General features: G+C 41.8%; 1 protein-coding gene across 10 annotated transcripts in view; it reads left to right on the top strand.

The window, feature by feature from the left end:
• The window catches only part of ERC2 (ELKS/RAB6-interacting/CAST family member 2), a 958,416-nt gene that overhangs the window by 743,409 nt on the left and 189,474 nt on the right, over positions 1-25,533 (top strand). For all 10 annotated transcript variants that reach the window (XR_010338994.1, XR_010338995.1, XM_064367213.1 and 7 more), the window contains one exon: positions 18,807-18,941. Coding sequence is in view for 8 of the 10 variants with exons in the window: in XM_064367213.1 (XP_064223283.1) it covers positions 18,807-18,941 (135 nt within the window). In the remaining 2 variants the exon portion in view is untranslated. The remainder of the gene's footprint in view (positions 1-18,806; positions 18,942-25,533) is intronic.

Raw genomic sequence — 25,533 nt, 5'->3', positions numbered from 1 at the left:
ATCACAAGGCACAATCCTTGAAAACAACATCCATGTGTCTCAATGTTTAAAATAGTTAGATTACCTACAGCAGCAGTTCCTAAAACCTGACTCTGTTTCAACATCACCCAGCACGCTTTTTCCCCTCCTTCGCTGAATACCTACTCCAGGGCCACTTTCAGACCTACACATTCAAAATCTCAGGGGACAGTCACCACGAAGCTGATAGGTCTGGTTGACACGTCAGCATTTGAAAGGCATTCATCTAATGAAATAAGTCAGTAACCCCCAAAGATGGGAATCCCTGAGGCCCCAAACACTTGATCTCCATACATAGATATCTTTGCAAATTCACCTACTAGAAATGTAAAATAAATGGCCAGATTTTGGATCGCTCTGGGCTGTCACCAGGAAAAGTGTAACTGGAGGCTGGTGTAGGTCTGTGTCACTTAGCAGGAGTGAGGGTGGGAGTGGAGAAAAGCTTGTTCACTCGGTTAAACAGGCAGTTGGTCCACAGAGTTTATTGAGCACAGAGAGGGCCTGGACATTGTTCCAGAACTTCCAGGGCTATAAAAAGGAATCAGAAGCCACAGACTTAGCTCAGGTACCTAGAGCAGCTTCCTTGATAACAAGCGGCTTGCTGATGCCTTTTGCACAGAATCGGAGAGGTTAAATAACTTGCAAGTAGTTAGTTTCACAGCTGTTAAGTAGCTTAACTTTGACCATTTGGCCCAGGCCTTCTGATCCCACTTCTGGTTTTCTTTACTCTCCAGGACACTTCTAGTTATGGAAATTTTCTTAATAAGGTACATTTTGAGCCCAACTGTGATGGAGGATGAAGGACCTGGTTTTGTAGGGAGAAGTCCTTGCCAGCCAGGGAAGCACCAAAGTCAAGATGAGTCTGTACGCTTGGAATTGGAGACAGACTGTCTTGGGGAGAGTTTCTGTGGAGGAAGCTGGGAGGAGGTGGATTGTTAAGAAGGAAAGGGAGAGTTCGGCCTTGCCCAGTGACTGAACTGTTTCTATCTGATGCACACGACATAGGGAGCCACTGTGTATTCTTAGGTAAGAGTGTGATGTGAAAACTGTTGACACAAAGTCAGCTTGGAACCAGCATTTTCAATTAATGATAAAATGGCTGCTGAGATTAGATTGCTGGGTCATTCTGCTCATGAGAACTCGTCCTGGGTTTGATGAAGGTTGGGTACCTTCTAGGGCATGTTCTTATTTCTGCATACTTAGCTGTAGTTAGTAGGTTATGATTTGGGTCTTTCATTAATGCATCCCCCCACCACCACTCCAAGAGTAAAATAACAACTTCCTTCCATTGAACAGCTTATGGGACATGGAAATTTGAAGTATGTTCTCTTGAGCACAGATTTCAAATAAAATGTCCTATAAAGCTTTAGAGTCTGAGAGATCCTTGGGCCATTAACCTTAAAATTTCAGAACTAAAGACCTATTTCACTACCAGTTTCCAAATCATGTCTGTTCCTAAATAATCATTATGGTGCTTTATTCTTTTAATGGGTTATTTCCCAAAATGGCAGAGAGGAAAAGAAACACCCCACAGCATACCCTTTTTTGTTTAGTTTTGTAGGGTAGGACGTGGCCGGCAATGTCCCCAGGCGAATGCTGTTTCTGAGCCATAATTATGCTTTTTAACCCACTCCTTCATGTCTGGGTCCTTAATGTCCATGCTTCTATATAATTACCAAAGTTCAGTGTGTGGGAATGAGAAAATTTTTTTGCATGACTTTAGCTATAGATTATTGCATCGCTGTATTATTAAAAGGTATTTTCTGAACTTAGGGGTATACTATTAACTCTCTCAATTTGAAAAGACCCAGCAAAGAGATACTCCCAATCTTTGACCCATGATGTGACATTCAGATGAACAGTGACTTGATCCAGCTGAGATCGCCTGGACTCTTGGGGGAGGATTTGAATTTGGCACTAGTGTCTTGGTTTAGAGCCTGACAATGTCTTGGGAACCTTTCCTTTCCCATCCAGCTGTTTGTGCATAGACACAGCCATGCCTCTCATTGCAGTTTGCTAAACTAGAGAGAGATTGGTGATGCTGGTTGTTAGGAGAAATTGGAATTTTAAAAGATTAGGGTGGAAGGAGGAAAGCTGTGGCCAGTAGGTTAGGGTGCTCCATTTAATCATGGACTGTTGTAGTTGAATAACATAGAAGGCAGCAGCAGTCTAAGTTCCCCAGAGTCCAAGTTCTCAGTCTCAAGAGTCTATTCTCAGAACTAAAATGATTTTAACAGTATCTCCCCCTAAAATGAGATGTAATTTTTATCTCTACATTTTTGTATATGGAGCAGATAAATATTTTTTATTATTTTATTAATTCCTCTACCTGACTGAATATTTAAATAATATAGAAAGGAATAAAGGAGAAAATCAATTCCCTAAAATACAAATACCCAGCAACAATCATAAAGAGTTCGTGCTCATCTTTCTGTACTTTTCTCATATATACATATATATATGTGTGTGTATATATCTATGTATCCATATATACGTACATATATAAACCCATAAATATGTTTAAATGTAGACTTTTATATACTATTTTATATGAACATGTTCTTTTACAGTCTGCTTTTCTTTCCATTTAGTTATATGTTGTGATGCACTTTCCTTTCGATGAATACATATATACATCACTCTTTTGACTGGCTTCTGAGTATTTCATTATAGGAATAACAGCTGTTTAATGATTTGATAAGCCAAGTCCTAATATGTGGACACTTTGTTTACTTCTCATTAACTGCTTCTCTGATTACCATCCCAGTGATACCCTTTTCTATTCATCCCTGTGTTGTTCTCCACCTTTTACTTTTTCAGGAAGAGACTATTGTACCCCAGGGTTTAAATATTTAAAATTTTGATATATAGTGCCAAATTGCCCTTGAGAAAGTTTATACCAACTTAAAATCCTGACAACAGTGGATGAAAGGACCCAAAGAAAGGAGAAATTAACTTTCTACTTTTTTAGGCTTTTCTGAATTTTGCCCACCTCCAGAACTTTACTACCAAACGCCTGAAAGACAAATGTCATGTTGATTAAGTCCTGTAGGTTCGATATTGGTCCTCACCTAGATTGCAAAATAAGTCTTTAAATTGATGGCTTATGAAATGAGAATAAAGTCAGCAATCACTAAGATTTATTTGTTCCTGAAGATTAAGTAGTGCTAGCATCACATTTTTTTTTATATAAGGTTGATAGGTAAGTTAAGGGAATGGCATAGTCACAGGCTACCAGGGTACCAAGATTTCAGCTAGGAATTCGACAGGACAAATTCATATGTATACGAATAGCTTTTTCAACATGTGGAGAAATAATGACTGTATTGATGGATTTATAGTTGATTGAACAACTTTATCAGAGGCAGGTTAATTAAGGAATCCTGTCAGCTCTGTAGCGAGGTTGCCAGAGGAGTTAGGCTGTGACCTCCCAGCATGTACAAGGAACTAATTATATACAACCTTTGAAAACATACTTTTTGGTAAAAATGAGATGCACCAAAGCCACATAGCTTTCCATAAACAATGGCAGATGTAATCAGAATTGAGAAACATCTCAGCAAGATGGAACTATAGACCCAAATTTAGTCAGTATAAATCTAAACAAAATATTAGTAAGAGCCAAGAGCAGTGGCTCACGCCTGTAATCCTAGCACTTTGGGAGGCCGAGACGGGCCAATCACCTGAGGTCAGGAGTTCAAGACCAGTCTGGCCAACATGGTGAGACCCCCGTCTCTACTAAAAATAGAAAAAAATTAGCTGAGCATGGTGGCAGGCACTGGTAATCCCAGCTTCTTGGGAAGTTGAGGCAGGAGAATTGCTTGAACCCAGGAAGTGGAGATTGCAATAAGCCAAGACCGCCCCATTGCACTCCAGCCTAGGCAACAAGAGCAAAACACCATCTCAAAAAGATATATATATAATAAGGAAAAGAATGAAGTATATATTTAGAATCAAAATTCTGGTGTGTGTGTGTGTGTGTGTGTGTGTGTGTGTGTGTGTGTGTGAATGGCAGAGGAACTAACAACCGGTTCGAGTTTTATTAATTGCAAATTAGAGCATTAGCATTGCACAGCAGATGGTAAAAATCAATGGAACCTAAGAGTATATTGTTTTTCAATTGTGCTTAGCTCATGTAAGGACACATGTGAAGTCTTAGCTTTAGGCTCTATTCAAATAATTCTTTCAGAGGATCCTTGACACAGTGTAGGAGCCCCGTGTGTGATGGGGTACAGAGAGGGGACTAGGAGAAGTGGGGAATGACTAGTTGAAAGAACAACAAATAGACAATGGACATAACTGTATTCAACTGTCTGAAGATGTGAGCCGCCCGAAAAGGCTGAATTAGGGTATAACTGAAGGTACAAAGCTCAAAATATGAGTGTAGGAGGCAGGAAGCATCCTATTTAAGCTGCTTAACACATTATCAAATAGGTATTGAGTTTCCCATCTCCAATGATAAGGAATGAGGACTGGCTCACTATCCACAAGGCTGGCTACAAAGAGAATTCTCGTTTGGGAAAGCAGGTTATATTAGATTGTTTTTGCCAACACATACATGAGTGCCATTTACATGCTTAACACTCCAAAAACCCAAAAGTCTTTTGCAGAGAAGTAAAGCCCCATATTAACTGCTAACATCCATTCCTGCTAATGGTCCAGCAGGGGCCGACTCTGTTCACATCCCAGCACATTGACTACCTACCACTTTCCCTTTTCTCTTCTGCTCAAGGGAACACATTGTATGCTAAAATGTTCAAATGTCTGGGTTCCTTGGCATCCTCGCCTCTCCTCTGTCTGTGTACATTTCCCTTTTCCCCCCGTTGCCTGCTCTTATATGCCTTCTTCCCACCTTCACTTATGTTCTTCTCTTTCTGAAATCAGCCCTAAATGATTTTCTTTAGATATACAATTATTCTCACAACTAATAAGAAGATAGTTCCCAAATGTTCAAGAAGAAACACAGGGAAAAAGGACATTAAAAGGGGACTCACAGATAATGAAGTAGAAATAGACAATACATGAATGAAATGATGCTCAGCTTCAAATTATAATTACGGAAATATACATTGGATACATTTTTTTTTTTTTAAATGAAGCTTTGCTCTGTTACCCGGGCTAGAGCACAGTGGTGTGATCTCGGCTCACTGCAACCTCCACCCCACCTCCCCCTCCCCGGGTTCAAGCAATTCTTCTGCCTCAGCCTCCTGAATAGCTGGGATTACAGGAGCATGCCACCACACCTGGCTAATTTTTGTATATTTAGTAGAGATGGGGTTTCACCATGTTGGTCAGGCTGGTATCAAACTCCTGACCTCATGATCCGCCTGCCTTGGCCTCCCAAAGTGTGAGGATTACATGCGTGAGCCACTGTGCCCATCAGAATGCAATTTTTTACCTATCATTTTTTTTTTTTTTTTTGAGACGGAGTTTCGCTGTTGTTACCCAGGCTGGAGTGCAATGGCGCGATCTCGGCTCACCGCAACCTCCGCCTCCTGGGTTCTGGCAATTCTCCTGCCTCAGCCTCCTGAGTAGCTGGGATTACAGGCACGCACCACCGTGCCCAGCTAATTTTTTGTATTTTTAGTAGAGACGGGGTTTCACCATGTTGACCGGGATGGTCTCGATCTCTTGACCTCGTGATCCACCCGCCTCGGCCTCCCAAAGTGCTGGGATTACAGGCGTGAGCCACCGCGCCCGGCCTACCTATCATATTTTTGAAGATAAAAGAGTTTGAAAAAATTCCACGTTAGCACAGCGTAGAGAAAGAGGTACAGCCTGGATGTTGATTGACAGTTTTTAAGAGAATTTGGTGAGATATCTTTCCAAGTTTAAAATATTTATATTCTATTTTAGTGTTCTCTTTTGAACTTTTTTCCTAACACATTATAGAAACAGCTATGATATGTTTAAGCATCCATCCTTGTTGGAAACAAACACATTAGGACAGGCAAAGCTGTTCCTTTACAAAAATATTATTTTAAGCCTTGTTGGAAAAAAATGAAAAACGGGAATGATCCAAATTCCCATCATGTATTCATTCAACAAACATTTATTATATGCCCATATGTGCCAGGCTGTGCTTTAGGTGCTTGGGATGCCATCTTTGAACAAAATGAAAAAAGGATCTCTTCCCTTTTGGAGTTTCTATCTGAACACATCAATAAAGGACTGGTAAACAAAAGTAAACACATAGAGTGGAATAAAACACAACCGTTAATGACGAGGAAGCTCTACATGTTCTTGATGTGGAAGAACAGCCAAGACATATTGGAGATATTATTTTTAAAGGGTATGTATGTGTGTCTGTGCTTGCGTTAAGCATAAAATGTTTTAGAAAGATTGGCAGAAAAACCTTAACAGCAGGAATAAATATTGGGGCAGAGGGAAGGGGAGCATTACTTTTCTTTTTATAAACTCTTTTGTACTCTTTAATTTTTCAAAACTAGTATGTATGATTTATATAATAAAAACTTATGGATGTTATAAAAAAAGAAAAATTATAAAGCCTAATCAGTAGTTCTGCTAGAGAAGTAAGGCTCATATTTCAAGGAAAATGGAAAATTCCTTAACCTATCTATAGCCATCAAGAACAAAATGATTAGGTGTTTGATGCTGTTTAGACTGAAAGAATGGAAATTAGTACCATAGTACTTTGGAATGCAAAACCAATGACATGAGTCGGGTCTGTGGTGTTACAGGTCATGGGTATGGTAGACTCCTCTGCACTTGCAAATCAAATGGGAAGGTGGCCAGGAGCAGGGCCAGGGCCAGGTGCCAGGTGCCAGCAGTCAAGTATTCTGGGGGTTTCTCCTGGGTCCATCAGCAACTAACCTTCCCCCTCTTGGAGCCTCAGTCTCCCCTCTGTAAAGCAGTAAGCTCAGATTTACTAATTGAAGATGTGGCCCAGTATTAACATTTTATGAATTGAGGTGGTTCTGGCAAGTCCTTATTTGCAGGGGAGAGATTTGAGATAGCCCTAAAATTCTCTAGCCTACAAGAAGTTCTCCCCAACTTTCAAGTTACCTGCCTTTTCCTAGTACTGTCAAGAAACATCAGTTATGTACTTTAGCATCTATTTTTGTTCAGATTCAAGCTTAAATGCATTTGGACATTTTGTACTTAAACTATTTCAACTGCAGAGTCACAGAAAATCAGACTTTTGGGATTTGACCTTAAATAGGTGACAAAGAGAAAGTGTTTTTTGAAATATACCCATTCAATGAATTCAAGCTGATGTGCTAGGAAAAAAAAATACCATATGACTCAACACAATAGACATTTCCAGATGAAGTCTGAATGTAATTTCATCCTTTCTGGAAATTGGATTTCTGTCAGATTCATATACAGATTCACAAAAGTTCCACTTTGCCTCTTCTTTGGGGGTAAGTTATCGCAGGAGAAGAGGTGGAGGTTATTGATGAGTTTACATGTTCATGTACTGAGGGAATATCAGCTTGGAGGAGGCTGTGGGGAGACCTGCAAATGATGTGCCTGTCTTGTTTGTGCATCTCTAGGGGTGTCCAGACACCTTCTATCCTGAGTGGAGTCTGTGACTCCTCATAGAACTGAATTGACTCTAGTTAGGGTGAGCTCCAAGTTCCTGTGTAAAGCTAGTAAGGGTGTTGAGACCCAGATGAAAGGAAGGACAGCACAGCAGGCAGCCCTGATGGAGAGAACACCTGAGGGATTGTGGCAGAGAGCTGGTATTCCGGACGATCCACTGCCATTTTTCTCTTCCCATTTGTTTTTCAACTGATTGGAAAACTGCTAATGAGCATGTTTACATTTTCTCCAGTTGTCTCACCCAAGCGTGAGGCCATCTGGGGAGAGGGATTTGTTCTCCCTCCAAGGGCCTGGCTGCTTCTCCCTGTCTCCCTCTCCCTCCCAGCTGCCAAGCCTCTCCTGGCTGTCTCCACACCTCCTGGGGTCAGAACTGTGCTCAGTGCTGGCCAATGCAGCCCCACCACATGTTTTGCATGGCTCACCCCATCCCTTCTCTCCCCCGTTGGGGGTCATTTGTTTTGTTTTGAAGGAGGCGAGGTGCTGGGAGGTCTTAGGTTTATGCCCTTTCGCTCTGCTTTAGAACTGGGAGCAGGCCCAGACTGCAGTTGCTTCACTTCTGCGCGAAGGTCAAAGTCCTTGAAGGAGGGCGTCCTTCTCTCCTCCCACGGTTCTCAGGATGCGTTCGTTCATTCTCTCTGGGCTGATCTGAGTTTCTGGCCTCCTCTGCCTACAACCCAGTCCATTCTCCATTGCTTTACCCTTCCCTTCTGATGGCGGTGTCTCAAGCTTCAGACATTTGAGGATCACCTTCACAGTGTTTTCCACGTCCTAAGACATAATTTCTATGAATCCTCTCTTTGATGTACTTGTTATAATTTAATACATTTTTTTTTTTTTTTATTTTTTTTTTTTATTTTTTTTTATTTTTATTTTTTTGAGACGGAGTTTCGCTCTCGTTACCCAGGCTGGAGTGCAATGGCGCGATCTCGGCTCACCGCAACCTCCGCCTCCCAGGTTCAGGCAATTCTCCTGTCTCAGCCTCCTGAGTAGCTGGGATTACAGGCATGCGCCACCATGCCCAGCTAATTTTTTGTATTAGTAGAGACGGGGTTTCACCATGTTGACCAGGATGGTCTCGATCTCTTGACCTAGTGATCCACCCGCCTCGGCCTCCCAAAGTGCTGGGATTACAGGCTTGAGCCACCGCGCCCGGCAATTTAATACATTTTAGAGTAAATACGTAACTGTTGAGCAGTTCATTTACTCCCTGTGAATTATCTGACCTCCAAGGGTATGTGAACACCTCTCTTCATAGCCCTGTTTAAGACTCTTTCGGTCCCTTCGGAAGGATGCTGCTGGATTTTACTCAACCTCACATCCTCCTGGAATCTCACATTCTCCTAGAATCATAGTTCACACTCCAGTTTCCAATCTATTGGCCAATTCTGTTAGACCATACCCTGAGGCTGTTTTCCCCATTCATTAGTTAGGGAGCTGTTTTGATAATTCCAGTTCTCCCTAAACCAATGATAATAAATATCTGTTGAATTATGAATAGAATGAAAATGTTGACTTCACTTGTCAGCACAGTTTTAGAGTCTGAATCCCAACACCTGTAACTATTCTGTCTTTCCTCTCTCCTTCCTTTTTGTCTCTTCTCTTGTCTTCTCTTCTTCTGACCTCTCTTCTTCTGTCTCTCTGCTTTCTCTTCCCTCCCTCACTCTCTTCCTCCTTTCTTCCTTCCTTTATTTCTTCCCAGTCTCCCTCATTCTCTCCCTCCTTTCTTTCCTCCATTCCTCCTTTTCTTTTTTCTTTTTTGTCTTTTTACTTTGGTTAAAAAATTGGGATTTGATTTGGAGTTCACTTTCTAAAGAAACTCGTAACAGACTGTGCACAGAATGCTTCCACACTTTAGTAGAAGAGTCTAGAGTTTTTTTTCAGAGACCCTCTATTGACTTTCTGAGTTGAAACAGTTTAGACTCCACATAAAATATGTGTTGTTTACCCAGGCTCTTCATGCTCTGCATACTGTTACAGTCCTTGAAGAGCTGTCAGTGACAAGTAAGATAAATGAATGAAGAGGACTTTACAAGTGTTTAAAAGCTAAGTATAGCATGTGCTGCCCACTACTTAATTAAACAGACCTGCGCTTAAATAAGTAACTTTGTGGTGGAAACTTCTAGGGCCTTCCCCCTCCCCCAGACTCCACCACTAGCAATGGCGCTCAGGATGTTAGAAATTCCTTGGTTGTCTGCAGTTGCTAATGTGTTAGACTAGCTCCAGAACTGTCTTATTGGTTGAAGCATTAAAAACTAGTGTGGGGCCGGGCGCGGTGGCTCAAGCCTGTAATCCCAGCACTTTGGGAGGCCGAGGCGGGTGGATCACGAGGTCGAGAGATCGAGACCATCCTGGTCAACATGGTGAAACCCCGTCTCTACTAATACAAAAAAAAAAAAAAAAAAATTAGCTGGGCACGGTGGCGCGTGCCTGTAATCCCAGCTACTCAGGAGGCTGAGGCAGGAGAATTGCCTGAACCCAGGAGGCGGAGATTGCGGTGAGCCGAGATCGCGCCATTGCGCTCCAGCCTGGGTATCAAGAGCGAAACTCCGTCTCAAAAAAAAAAAAAGAAAAAAAAAAAAAAAAAAAACTAGTGTGGGCTGCACATAATGACTTTTGAATTTATATAAGGGGTCTTCAGGAACATAGACCTCTTTGGGGCTCCATTAAGATTTTATAATGTGTCCAAGTTCCATCATTTTTAGAGGGAACTTTAAAATCAAAAGTGAGCTGCTTTTCTTTAAAGCTATGATTGGAGTGAGTGATCAGAGCACATTCCTAAGTCAGTCTTGATTTGTTTATGAAGGGGCTGGTCCTTATGGATCTGATCAGTGGGATGCACTGGTTACAAAGGAGGCTCCAGAGTCAGAGTCTCAGATCTACCAGTTATATGAACTCTGATTAGTTGCTTAATCCCTAAGCTTTAGCTTCTTTATCTCTAAAGTGGGAGTAATAAGAACTTCTACCCAGGCAAACATTCAGGGCGTGTGCAATTGTGTTGCTCTTGGTTCTCACGGGTTTCTGCATCTGTCATAGCAGCTATTAAAGATTTTAAATACAACCACCACCTCAGCATGCATCGCAGGAATGACGTCAGACTGAATGAGATGATGCCAGCACAGTGTTGTTCACTCAGCAAGGGCTAAGCAGGCATTGGCTATCATTTTTGATGTTAACAGGTGACACCATCTCACAATGTGAGTCTTGTTTCACCACTATTTAGGATCCTAACATTATGAGCAGAGTATATAGAACTCTTTCTCTATAAATAATCCTTCCTCATGGGCTTCACTGGCTGATGGCAGAAGAGGGGAGATGATACTCCTGGCTACAATCATCGTCCATAACCCTTCAGGGAATTCCTCAGGTTCCTAAGGTGGTAGCAGAAAGCAAGTTTTTTTTTTTGAGACAGGATCTCATTCTGCTGCCCAGGCTGGAGTGCAGTGGTGTGATCACAGTTCATTGCAGCCTCAGCTTCCTGTGCTCAGGTGATCCTCCCACTTCAGCCTCCCAGGTAGTTGGAACTACAGGCATGCACCACCCCACTTAGCTTATTTTTGTGTTTTTTTCTTGTAGACATGGGGTTTCACTGTGTTGCCCAAGCTCTTTTCTAACTCCTGAGCTCAAGCCACCCGGCTGTCTCTACCTCCCAAAGTGCTGGGATTTCAGACATCAGCCACGTCACCTGGCCACAGAAAGCTACTTAACAACGTAATTTCCCTCTCTTGATTTTAGCAGGAAAAAAAGAAGAAGAAAACTGCACAAAATGTGCAATAGGAGCAGTCTATCAGCATCTGTCTATCTATATGGTGTTTGGTTTATGCTGAAGACATTCTTCCCTCACTTGCCCATTTTATAGATACAGGAAATGAGATTCATGGAATCCTGATTCAGTCTGAGTCTCAGTATAAATGTTTGGCCGAAACTGAATTAGTGCCAGGCAGGTGTTACTTCCCTAAGGAGGGTGAGAGTTCTGTCACCCTAAGTGATGAGAACTCTGAAGAATTATGCATGGAAAAGAGCCTGGGAGTCAGAGTCATGTTAGTCCTGTGCAAAAGTTAAGTACAAGTTTGTTAATTATTCAACAACCATTAGGGTTTTAGGTGAGACCCCAGGCTGGGCGAGGTGACTCACGCCTATAATCCCAGCACTTTGGGAGGCTGAGGTGGGTGGATCACCTGAAGTCAGGAGTTCGAGACCGGTCTGGCCGACATGGTAAAACCCTGTCTCTACTAAAAATATAAAAAATTAGCTGGGAGTGGTGGGGGGCACCTGGAATCCCAGTTACTTGGGAGGCTGAGGTGGGATAACTTCTTGAACCTGGGAAGCGGAGGTTGCAGTGAGCTGAGATCGGGCCACTGCACTCCAGCCTAGGTGACAGAGCGAGACTCCGTCTCAAACAAACAAACAAGCAGAAACAAACAAACAAACAAAAAACAGACCCCAAGACAAGCTTTGGATGCAGGTAGTTTATTTGAGAAGTGATCTCAAGAAGCATGGCGAGGAGAATGGGGCAGTGATACAGGAAAGGGAGAAGGCCTAGAAAGGGTGCAGCAGTGGGCAGTTTTCTGTTATAATCCACCAGGGCTCCCACTGCTGAGGACCTAGTGAGAGATTCTGGGGCACACTGTAGGGTTGTCCACTGAGGGGCCAAGATGCTGGCAATTTATCCACCGTCTCCTTCTCTCACATATTGAGAGTTATTCCATGGACATGAGCTCCCCATCACTTTCATCTGCCCCATTCCCTTGCCCAGTGTGCACCTGTGGCCAAAGCAAGACCTCAACCAGAGGAAGATGCACGGGCTCCAGCTGGGAAGACGGCAGCACTCCAGAACTGTCCAGCCAAGCTGCAGACAAGATCTGGTGTGGAACAAGAGAATGTAGGAGGGACACTGACATTCTCTGCAACAATTAAAAATAAAATAAAAGTGTATAAAAACAGCAGCCAAACCATCACGATGATCTACTCAAGTTTTGTCTGTAAATAGGGATCGAGAAAAAGCCACCTTTAACAGTTGGGAGGGAGAGTCAGACCAGTGTTCTGTTCTGCTGTAGATGAGGGGCAGGAAGGATGGATCAGCTGAATGAGTTCGGGAAGATCATACCAGTGCTCAGGGCAGGACTGATGCTGTAGCAGTGGATTGTGTAGATATCTGTGAGCCTGGCCCATTTTCCCAGAGATGTTACAATTTGACATAGATGAGTATATGTCTGTGGCTCTGTCTTAAATTCCTTCCAAAATGCCACAAATATATGTTATTTTGAGAAATAAGGGGGTGAAAATCTATTTTCATCTCACATCCATTTCCTGCTCGCCTCACATCCGGTAAAGGAATGAAGGAAGCCCGCACACATGCACACACTTGCATATCTCACATTTTATGTTCTAGTTCCCCTCATTGACCTGTTTTTTCCTCAAGGTGATTAGAGAGCCACTTTACTGTGGGATCACCCCAGTGTACTCTCCTTATACCTATAGCCAAGCCAACTTTCAAATCTTAACTCAAGGGGCATTTGACCCATGGAGCCTTATTCAGTGGTTCTGCCCTCAGCTGGAGGGGATCTCTGTTGCCTCTGAACATCCATTTAAACCATACCCTTCTCTCCTGCTTCTCTTCTTATACTGTGTTATAGTCCATCTTCTATTTCCTTATGTCCCATTCATCTTTGATTCAGCCCTGCACCCGGACTGGACCTTACCCTTCATGACACTACTGCAGGACTCTGGAGTCAGACACCTGGGTTTGAGTTCTGTTCTTCTATTCACTAGCTGAATAGTTATGGGCTTAGTTTCCTCATCTGTAAAAGAGGGCCCCAAGAATAGCCATCTCAGGAGTGAGGATTCAGCAGGAGAATCCTGGCCAAACACTTAGCCTGGCACATAATTGTTCTTGGCATCATTGCAGTTGCAGATGTTCAGTAAGTGTTGAGTGAATTTCAGTGAAGTGTCCACAGTAGAAGCGTTTACATCATTTATTCTTACATACTCCCAGAAAGTTCCCCAGTGCAACACATTCCTTTAATAGCTTCTACATCCTCTGGCTTCATTTTGTCCTCCAACTGTGACCTGAGCACTGCATCTCAGATTCTACTCAATTATGATTCATTGCTATGTGCGTCTAGTGGATGTTCAGGAAATCTCTCCCCTCCTAGCTATCTCGTTCTGGTCTGGTTTCCTCATCTTTTACTTGGAGACAAGAGCTGTTCACCTTGCTCTGATTAGGTGGAAACAAGACAGTAGAAGAGTTCCTGAACGTTTGGGATTTCCCCGGTGGGAAACGGAGAGAAAAGAAAGCCTGATAGAATAAAACTGTAATTGCTGTTGTACAGTATTAGCTTCACATCCCATAGCAACAGATCTTATTATATTATTTTCTTATTTAAACCATTTTCATGAAGGTTGTATTGTTAACTTGGTCCAGATGACTGATCAAAGCATAGTTTGTTATCGCCACCTTGCTAAAATATTTTTAAAGGCAGTTTTAATACTATGTGTTTATCACTACATATTGCCATTAGGCTATTGAGTCTATTACTAGTCAATCAAGGATTTTCATTTTGTTTCAAGAGCTCCTTGGATAAACGCTTTAGAAGTGTCAAAAGAGTTGGAGTATCTGGCACCTTTTCGCAGATGGTGTTCATCAGGTATTTTAGTTAATGGATAAAGTTTCAGTTTCCTGTATTTGACTTTTGGCACTAAAACAAGTTTTCTAAAGGCTCCTGCTCCCCTAAATGCTAGGAGATAGTAAGATGAAACCAATAACACCCCAGAACCCATTATTCTTAGGTAAGTAATCAGGGAGATGGCAGAGTATTTCACTGGGTCCAATTAGCTAAGGAATGGGATGTTTCTTAAAGAAGACCAATTCGACTTGCCCAGCAGCTCCAAACCTATGCATGTACTATGCCTTCGCCACTCCCAAGAACTACCACAAACAAAAACAAATGAACAGGAAAAACTGAACAATCACATCAAAAGTTATACTAGTGCATACTAGGCTCACATCTTCCCTCTTACCTGTTCCACATTAGCCTCTGCCCTCTCCATCAATTTTTACACTCATATACTTCTTTGACACACGTTTACTTACAGCTAAGACATGAAACTCTGCACTAGATGGGGAGTGCAAGGGCAATCCACACATAGTGCTTCTCTCAAGAGATTTTCAACATAGTGGTGGAGAAAGCCAAGCGAACCTGCAGTTAGTTACCATTGGTTCAGGTAAGTGCTGTGATGGCAGAGACCCCGGGGGTGGCTACAGGATTCTGTCGAAAGTAGTGGAAGAGGTGGGCTTAGGGAAGTTGTCTCTGGAGGTGATGGCATTGAAGCTAAGACCACAGAACTAATGGGTGTAATTCAGGTTTGAGTAGAGAGTGAAGAGCAGGACCAAGACAAAGAACAGCATGTTCCAAGGCTGGGACAAGGAGATCGGGAGGTGTGACTGTGAAAGCAACTAGCAGTCACCTAGCAAGAGATGCCTAAGCATGTCAGAGACTTAGGATCTTTTTCTGAGTTTAGCAGGAGCCTCCCAGGAACTTGAATTCAGGGAGGAACAGAAATCTGATGTCGCTCAGGCTATGGAATGTGTTCAATGGGAGGTGAGAGTGCGGCGGGAGAGCTGTTAGGAGGCGAAGGCCCCAGAGAAATAAGGTGGTGCCTGGAAGAAAGAGGAAGTCGAAAATGAAATCTGATTAGATTTGTCTCCACAGTCATGACATAATATAGTAAAAAGAGTATAACACAGTTAGCCAAAGGCAAAAGTGTCTGATCAGCAGTTTGGTAGACATTGCAAAGGAAATAAAAATGGGCCTCAGTGAATTGCTAAATGAGTCCCTGAGTTCCCAAGTGCTGTGCTGTGCTGTGGAAAGCAATCCCTCTCCAACTCTATCTTAGTTTTCCTGGGTTTTTAGTTTTGCCTGCCCAGAAGATTTGCTGCTTCAGGCTTTGTGGTGGGCACCTCAAGCATCTGAGGCTACGGGGCTGTGGACCATTATGTATGGGATGACCTGGTAAGTTTGCCTAGAGTTATTTGAACAAATAGTATCCCCATCCAATCCTTGTTACAAATTTCTGTAGTTTTTCTTTAATTGACTATTAGGGAGTGTTACTTGTGACTTCCTATCCTTCCAGACCCTTCTTTATATGTAAGCTGATATAATTGGGTGGGGATAAAGCTAGGTAGTGCAAATTTTTTTAAAAAAATTTTAAAAAGAAACCCATTTTCAATTTGACAATTAAAGGATCAGGATTGGTCAAACTGTTTTTATAGGAGAGAACACCAGCAACCAGCCTGTAAGAAATCGGTCACAGTTTAGGAGATATGTTACAAGCAAGATAAATAAAAACGGTCTAGAGTATCAGACCAAACTCTCATTTTTCATCTCTGTTTCACACTCTTCTCTTCCAGCCCAGACTAATCAAAAGAAGCCTCTTCCGCTCACAATTGCTCTGTGTACATTCCCCCAGATCTGGTATTCACATGAACAACGTGGTTTATTTATATTTCAGCACCAAATTGGAAAGATGACATCATTCATTTACAGTCTTTATCCCATGACATGCCTACTCTCCAACACCTCATTTTAGCAGACACATTTAGGACTGCATATAGCATCTTGTTTAGCTTGTACATTCTTTTATGGGACACAGTTCAAAGGTAGGGAACTTTAGGCTTATTGCTGGTAAGAAAATAATCTCATAAAATCACAGGAGCTTCCCCAAAGGATGAGGATATTACGATGTTTACAATAGCAGAATTATTATTTGTTCATTTAGGCTCCATCCTTCATTCTTGAGCGAGTCCCTTCCTTCTGGCCCACAGCAGATCTCACAGCTTCCATCAGGCTCTCTGAATTCTATTTAGAAGAAACAATTCCAGATTTATTAGTTCATGGGTTCAAAAGTACAGGTTCCTGACAATACTGGAATTTTAGGTGTGAACGCCGAATTTCAGAATCTCATGTGCAATGGCAGGCTGACTGAATCTCAGACCTTAGCTTGCAGCAGCGCCACTGACCTGCTCTTTCTCACAAGGCATAACTTGCCCATTGGGTCTTCTGACACTTTAAGTGGACAAATGAAGGATGGAAATGCTCTCAGCTGCCAAAGGTTGCCTGGGATTTTTTATTTAATTTTAAGTGGATCTTTCCCTCTATTTTTATTGTTTTTATTCATATACACAGTTTTTTTTAACATTCACTTTGGGGCCTTTCAAATATTGTACACATTTTTTTTTTTAAATGGAGTGAGTAAATCATGAGACATCCTCTGGCAGATAGAATTGGGATGTGAGGTGTTTCCAAAACTTAACAGAACCAAGCATTTTATGGGAAAGTTCTTTCTACCTGTTTAGCAGTGTGCCTTTTCTGCTAGCAGCAAGACAAGGAAAAAAGTCTAGAGATTGAGAACTGGATGACCCAGAAAATCTCCATGTTCTGTGTCGAGAAAGAGACTCTTGGGGCTGAAATCTACACCTTACTTTTCTATCTGCCAAATGAGGATAGTAATAATTAATTGCTCCTGGGAAAGTATTGAGAATAAGTTAGATTGTATGTGAAAAATACTATAAGAATGTAAAACGTTAAGTCCAGACTTTTCTTTATTGTCATTGTATTATTTATATTACATAATAAAATTCCAACTGGTTGGAGGCTCTGCCAGCCCCTAACTTCTAGCTCTCTGGAAGTACTGATGGTTCATTGTCATCTTGAGCCTCCAGTGGGATTGTTATGGCAACTCATGAAATGTCCTCAACTCTCCATGACCTTCCCTGCTAAAAACAAACATGTAGCTTGTCTCTAGGATGGAAACATCCCTCAAAATCACGGTCCCTTCATTCTTTCAGTCACTTATTCCAGGAGGATGTATTGTATATCTACATCTGCTAGGCCCTATGTGAGACTCTGGGGAGAGGCAGATGAAAGAGATAGCTTCAAGGTCTACGGACACGTGGACTGATAAATCTGTGGTTACAGAGCCGTGGTACGCAGGAGGCACATGTCACACAGCCTCGAGGATGGAGTCAGGAAAAGTCTCCTAGAGTAAATAGTTTGAGTTAGCCAGACATAGAAGTTAAAGGTGAAGAAAGGGGGCCAGGGAGGCATTGCAAGCAGAGGAAGAAACACATACAAAGGAGGAAAAATGTCTTACAGCAAACAACAGTAGTAACTATAGTAATGGCAGCATTTGACTTTTGTTGCCAGTTACTAGACTGACACTTGAAGTCCATCATATCATTTGCCCCTAGCAGCAACCACAAGGAAAGAGGCACTATTACTCCCATTTTAGAGCTGAGGAAATTAAGGCTTATAAAGAGTTTAGTCTCTTAAGGTCACATAACCAGCAAAGAGAGGGAGCCAGGACTTGTATCCAGGCAGGTCTGTCCTCAAACCCTCATTTCCTGACTTTCTGTGCTGGATAATTTTATTTGCTTTTTTTCCCTTGGTCTTTAGACATTTTTTTAGATTCTGAGAGCCTATCAGGTCAATTCCTCACTGGTCCGTTTCTTGCCCTGCATAATAAGGCAGTACACTTCTATGGCCCTGGAGATTTAACCATGACTCTGAGTCGCCTCATGTGACAGGCATCATGGATTATAAATTAGAATGGTCAGTTCTTCTTACCTTGTGCTCAGTTCCCTCAAGGAACAAAATCAGTTAGAATGTCCATAGAGAGTCATTTCCTAAGAAGTCATCATAGCAATAATCCATCTCCATCAGTATTTTTGCATTTGGCAGCTTTTGAGTGGATTTCTCTGTCTTGTCTTGTGAAACCATTGTTTATCGTAGTTCTGTGTTTCCACCCAGCCCTTCACATCTTTCCATCCAAGGCTTCCATCTCCAGCTTGCTCTAGAGTTTCGGTCTAGAATGTCAGTCATGATTGTTGGTACTCTGTGATTGCAAGCTCACCCTGGATCTCCGTGATTGCTTGATAATGTAAAGCAAAGCACCTTAGAGTATGTCCATTTTTTTCCCTTTTAAATCACAAGGAGGAAGTATATTAACATCTACAGATGTAACACAATAGCTTTAAGGATATGACAAAGCTTCTTTCATCAAAGTTAATGGCATGGTGCTTTCTTTATTAAGTTTCAACTTGACTAAGAGTGAACATTTCTGGATTAGGAACAAAGAGATCCCTATAGGTACTATAATTATGCCCTGAATCTTTGGCTGATCTTCTAGCTCCTGATGTAATCTTCCTTGGTTTTTGTTCTGCACAGACCCAGAACAGAATGAAGTTGATGGCAGACAACTACGATGAGGACCATCACCATTACCACCACCACCACCATCACCACCACCATCGATCTCCTGGGAGGTCGCAACATTCCAATCACAGGCCCTCTCCGGACCAGGTCAGTTTCATCGCTGCTTACCTCCAAGACCCCTTTACCCTTTGGATATTTTAAGATAAAATAAATAATCCTCAAGAAATAATAAACAGCATAAAGTGATATGTTCTTTGAACTGAAACTAATAGCTTTGGTATTTATTTCCATCAGTCAAGGAATCTAAATGTTTTTCTTGCTCCTTCCTCTTTAAGGTTTTGTCTTTTCTTGTTTATGTTATGCATTTTCTTTCCTCTCCTCCTTTCTTCTTTCACAGATACGTAGTCTATTGCTGGCTCAGTGTCTCATGGCAGGTTACTTTGGAATGTCTCTTTCAGAGTTTTAAGAGAAAGCACTTTGTTTCCATGAGCTTGGCAACCAGAGAAGCCTTGAGCTCTCTGAGCACTTTCCTAGAAAATTCTTTAGTGATGCAAATTAATGGTGGGGTAAAACAACAAGGAGAGAAATCTGTTTTGCTGGCATTTTAGCCAGTGAAGTCAAGGAGTCTGGTTTATTTGATTTGGACCCTGTCTCCTCCCTTGACTAAGTAAAGGACATGAAAAGATGGATTGACAAAAACAAAACCGCCTTTGATTTTACAGCAATATTTACATTCACCTACCAAATGCAAAAACTATTTATAGTGTTTAGTATTAAAACTCTTAAAGGTGAATTTTATAGAAATTAGGAAATAAAATGCAAACTAGCAGGATAATATAGTCAATATGAACAATATTTCTTACTTTATTGTACTAAGATTCCCGCCTACCCCCGCCCCCATTTTTGGTGATCCTAGTGTAACTGATACATTTCCATAGATGTGAGCAACAGGTAGCAAAATAGAACCATCTGGATAAGTATGCACTCCTTTGGATATGGCAGGGTGAGGGCTTGTCAGAATTACCTGTGTGAAGAGGCAGTTTAATTGTTTGCTGGGGGAGAAGGTACTTGTGACACTCTTAAAACGTTTCAGGTAGCTCTATTTCCTTTTCACCTCCTGATGCTAGCATCCCAAAGAAGTTTAGATTCGGAGTTACCAAGATGTTGTACCTGGAGTAAAAGTCCTGGGGGAGTTGTTTATATAGAACACAGTGTTAGAAGTTCTCCTGGGAGCTGTGCAGTGAGGCAGCCAGCACCAGGAGGCTCCCCCGCCCCTGAGCCTGACCTGACCTTTGTACCTGGAAGCATTTGCCTTCAGAGACCCCAATATTGCTGAAGCTGTTCACACAGAAAAATCTAGATTTCTGAAGCCAAGTACAGAGAGGCTTTGATTTCATGTTTTTAGCTCTCAAAATATGACTCTTGATTTAGAGATCTGAAATGCGGAGAGGGGTGTTCATTTCATGTCATTATCTTGTATGTTTGTGTTTTGGTTTTGTTTATTCAATTCTCACCCTTCACCATCACCACCACCACCTCCCCACCTTTGCCTGCCCCAGTAAACCTGGCATCCTGCTAACTAAATCAATTTGCTCTCATTCCCAGTCCCTGCTCTTTTCTCCTTGGCATTCTCCCAGGAAGGGTGAGTGTGAAGTTCTATTGGTGGGAGCCTACAGTCCCCACTTTGGCCATTCATTCTGAGCCACACATGCTAGAAGACCATCCTGAGTTCCCCCACTCAAACCCCAATAGAGAGCATCGTAAGAGTAGAAAGAAGGATCTGGAGCCAAGTCACAGGAGTGAGTCACTCAGGGACCTGCTGAGATAACAAACCAGCTTATCTCATCACAGAGACACATATGCTCAGATGTTCTACTGTGAATGAGGCACCAGAGCAAATCTATCTGTCTCATGAATATTTCTTACAAAAGCTCTTCTTCTGCTACTTCTCCAGAGAGCTATAATCACAAACTAGGGTGTTTTGACTACTTAGTTGACTCTCGTGTTTGTCCACCGACACTAGAGGTTGCCACAGGGTGGTGTCCTTCCCAGAAGAGTTGGCATTCCTTGAAGAGTGTCTGGCTAAGGCATGTTGTTGAGACCTTTGCCACATGTTTCTCACTGCTACTGTTAGGAAGATGGTGATGGTCTTTCACTTTCATACCTAACATCTCAGTGAACACTCTAAGCAACCCATGGACATAGAGGCAGTTCACTTCATCCCCTTCTCCAGATGAGAAATCCAGGGCCCAGGAAGGGGGTGAATAGGCTGGAATCTTGTTCTGAGTTCCTAACCTAATTCCATGGCAGCCGCTATGTGGGATTTGGGGAAGAGCATGATGGGCAGAACCCCTGTCTTCGAGGCATTTGCTGTCTAGTCCTAGAACAAGAATCCAGGTCATCTGATGTCTTGTTCAATTCTTTTCTGGTTCATGTCAATCAGAACAAGACAGATAAAAAGTAGCTCCAAATTAATTAGGAGTCCATACCTTAGAAACTTACTCTGTAGTACGGTTCACTGTGAAAGTAAAATACCCTAGACTAGAAGGAGATTTTTGTGGTTTTAAATTGAAGTCATCAAGTCAGTAAGGCTCCTATGCTAGGCCCTTTCAATTAGAGAAGGAGAGGTTAAGCAAGGAACCCTGGTGTGAGAGTGGATTAGCACTAGTGCTAGAGATGGCTATGTCTCCTGAGCTGGATGCCCTTTTTGACTGGGCCTCCCAGGTCTAGTGAAATGTACTAGAAGATTTGAGATTTGGTAATCAACAACTAATATATCTGTATATGTACTGTTATAAATCTAAGCCCAGAGTAAAATAGTTACCAATAGATAATAGTTATCTTTCCCAATTGATTAGAAACCCTACACTTAATTGTGTAAACCACATAGACTAATACAGACAGGGTACATATGAGTATGTTTCTTCTTAGGAGAAAAATGACAGCCATATGACAGCCTGAGAGTCCCAATAATGGGGTGATATGGATGAGATTTTAACTAAATGTTCATAATGTACTCACGTTAGCTGACCTGACTTAAAGGGGAAAGGTCTCTTCCACGGATTCCTGATTCCCTTTCCGTGAATCTTCCAGCCCTAGCCTTCCTGTGTCCCTAAAGGTTTGACCAACAGTGACTTTTGGAAGAGGGCTACAAAATGTTGACATTGCCTCTTGAGCTTTATTAAGAGGTCAGAACACAGGAAGATGGAGAAATATTGAAAAATCAGTTGCTTTCCTACTTTTCCAGAAAAACTCATTTTTCCTTAGGTAATTCAATTTAGTTAATGCCAGGTACTTACAGAATTATATTCTTTTTCCATTTCTTCCATGTTCCTTTCTCTTTCACTATGATTTTTCTTGCTCCTTAAGAGAAACTGAATCCAAGTATTATAAGTCTAGACTAGCATTTCCCAAAGTAACTTTTAGAACATTAGTCCCATGAGGAAAGTCTTGAAACAAAGATTCTCTGGGCAAAGAATTTTGTGAAAGTGCTGCATATTATAACTCTACCTTTGAGTGTCCCGGGGCAATTAGCAGATCAAAGGATCTAAAAAGTCATATAAGAAAGCACGCTCTCCAATTTAACTTAATCCAATATTTCCCAGACTTATTTGATTGTAGATTTCTTTTTTCTTTTCTGTAACATCTGTGCTCTGAGAAATACTGTTCTCGGAGTATCAGGTGAAAAAAGAGTCTACCCATTTTAAAACATGACTGATCCAGTTTCCAGCAGTATTTTTTATCAGAAGGTGGAATTTTCAGGCAACTTCATGCTTTGCACAACAGAAAACGGAAGTGCCTCTTCCATTCATTTCCTGGATTATCTTCTTAAAGGCTATAATATCTAAGAATGAGTGATCCCACCAAGAACCCAGTAGATCTAAACTAAGGGAGTCATTAATGTTGAGGACCCAGGATATCAAGAATAGTCATAAATACACAGCCCTTCAGGGATTGCAAATGTGTGTGTTGAAAGGGTGGGAGGATTTGGAGAAGACGTAAGAGAAGTCATTGCCTTGTGGTAGTCCAACAATGTAACTCCCTACCAGAGAGAGAAGCATTTAATAGCTGATAGGCCATGACCCCCAGGATGGCCACAGCCATTGAATATGTCCAAGTAGAATATCCAGACAAATCCCAATAATGAATTAGGAAATCCCTCAAAGCAAGAAGTGGCCATGGGGACACATTCGAGACTTTTCTGTGGTTACCAAGATTGATTTCACAAAGCCAAGTAGAAATTCAGCTTTTCCTAAATGTTCCCTGTTCCTGTTGTCATCAGTCTCATCTGTCATTTTCTTTAAATAGCATCCTTCCCTGCCTTAAAACCTATCAATGATATCAAGTCTTTCTACTTTCCTTTTTCCAGTAAAAATATAATTTTTACCGTTGTAGGAAAAGTCATATTTTATTAAGCTCATTCCAGTGGCTCCCAGGTATAGAGTAACCTGGTCAGTAAGAAAAATACAGCATCAGCATGCGCTCCACACTCCAGCCAACTTAAAATGCTGGGTGCCGTGCAGGCTACCCTTTTTGCATTTAGGACTCACATTTCTGTTCCTGGGTCTTGGTTGGGTGTTGGGTCTTCAAGGGCCTTGATTTCACTGCTTGTTTGTGCAAAATGTACTTCTATTTGTTAAAGCACTTGCCACTCTGATTCTAGTTTGGAAGGGCCTAAATGGCAAAGAACCTAAACATTTCAGGGCTGAAAACCCCAGAATAGGTGGCCACTTTTGAAAGCCCAAGAGAAAACTCTCCTTTCCTCTTCCTCTTTCATTGAATGAAAATACTTGCTCATAGGTGTTGGAGAGCTCGAGGGATTTTGACCACCTTTAAGACTTTCTGATCATATTTAAATTTTACATTTTACTTACAGAAAACCTACTTCTAAACGAGTGCTATGAGTTTAGGAGCATAGAGACATGATACTTACAAGATCAATTACAGAAAAATTTGGTTGAATTTCCCATTTTATATTTGATTATTTGTTGCATATTCACACGTGTCTGGCCCTTACTAGGTACTCTGTATATGTCTCTTGAATGAACTGCTCACATAGTTGCTTCAGGAAATAGGAAGGGCAGATGGAAGTATCCCCATTGTATAAATAGAGAAACTCAGAGAGGTTGTTAATGATCCAGAGTCACAAAACTGAAAGTCAACAGGCCCCAGATGAAACCCTAAGTCTCTGAGTACTGTACCTTGGTGGCCCTCTTTGGATATATCTATGCAACCATGTGTGTTTACAATTGCACAACTATGATGGATCCACTTATTCTTGAGTACAAGTGTGCTTTTTCCCTTTCCCACTGAATTGTAGTAAATTTTGTCCTATTTTGTTTATTTTCCAAAATTGAATTAAAACGTCATCTTGGCTGGGTATGGTGGCTCACACCTGTAATCCCAACACTTTGGGAAGCTGAGGCTGGTGGATCACCTAAGGTCAGGAGTTTAAGACCAGCCTGGTGAATGCGCTGAAACCCCATCTCTACTAAAAATACAAAAATTAGCCCAATGTGGTGGTGCACACCTGTAATCCCAGCTACCTGGGAGGCTGAGGCAGGAGAATTGCTTGAACCTGGGAGGTGGAGGTTGCAGTGAGCCAAGATTGCACCATTGCACTCCAGCCTCAGCAACAAGAATGAAACTTCATCTCAAAAAAAAGAAAAAAAGAAAGAAAATATGTCATCTCAAACGTTCTCTATCCATTTGCCCCAGCTTTCATTGTCTTTATTTTATTCTTCTGTTTTATGACTTTATTCCTTCCATTTTCCCCCATTTTACCTGTTCCCCTTTACTCTTCTCTATTCCCACTGTCCCTGTGCCAATTGCAAACTCTCCTACTTTCATGGAATCACCAGAATGAGATCCTCAAGTAGTGAAGAGACTGTCCTGAAGAGGGAGGGGATCTGCTCTGGATCACAGAGGGTTCTTGGCAGTGGATTGCCAGGACTCACATTCCCTTGCTCACTCTCCCCTGAGCCTCTGAACTTGCAAGGATCTGGAGCAAACCATGCCCCCAGAGCAAAACAGAGGATGCTTTATTCTGCTAAGGGCTGCTGTCAGATCAGCCAGGGTGCTGGGGTACTTTCAGATAGTGACTTTTCGGTGGTAGAAGCTAGGTTTTCCCTTTTGCATTCTGAACTTTAAGGTGCCCATTCTATGGATCTAGTTCTAGGAAATTGATTGCCCTAATCCTAAATATTACCGACTCTACTTGGTGATTTCCAGAATCTGTCTGTGGATATAAATAGCAATCTTTGGTCCTTTCTCTGCTGCTCCTCATGACTCTATGGTTCCAGCATGTGTTGGCTCTCTGCCAAGGTGTATGTTTGTACCATTGGACATATTTCAGAGCATCCATTTTCTGCCGAAAATTCCCGTAGAATTCTGCTTGGGATACATATAATTTTGCCATAAGGCATCAAATTTCTTGGGTACTAAAGAACCCATGCCTAGATTTGGACTTCACTTCAAACTGGTGGTCACAGAACTGATATGTAGATTGTATTTTAAGATACTATAAAATGATCTCAGTGACCTAACTCACAATGGTTGATAGAAATCTGCTTTTCCTTTCTGCATATGGATTCTGGATTCTTGCATATAGGCAGATGCTTAGAGTACTGAACCTATATTCTGCTTCAGAGAGGCTGCAGCACTCACTACCTTGGTTTTGAGATTTCTGGTCCCTGAACGTGTCCCTTCTCCCCTCTTCCTACAGGCAAAAGAGCCATAA

This window comes from Aotus nancymaae, unplaced genomic scaffold (assembly GCF_030222135.1).
Source record: "Aotus nancymaae isolate 86718 unplaced genomic scaffold, 86718_ANA_hifiasm-v0.15.2.pri h1tg000067l, whole genome shotgun sequence".
Classification (NCBI taxonomy): domain Eukaryota; kingdom Metazoa; phylum Chordata; class Mammalia; order Primates; family Aotidae; genus Aotus; species Aotus nancymaae.
Note: the sequence above shows the minus strand (reverse complement) of the source record. Positions and strands in the feature narration are given on the sequence as shown.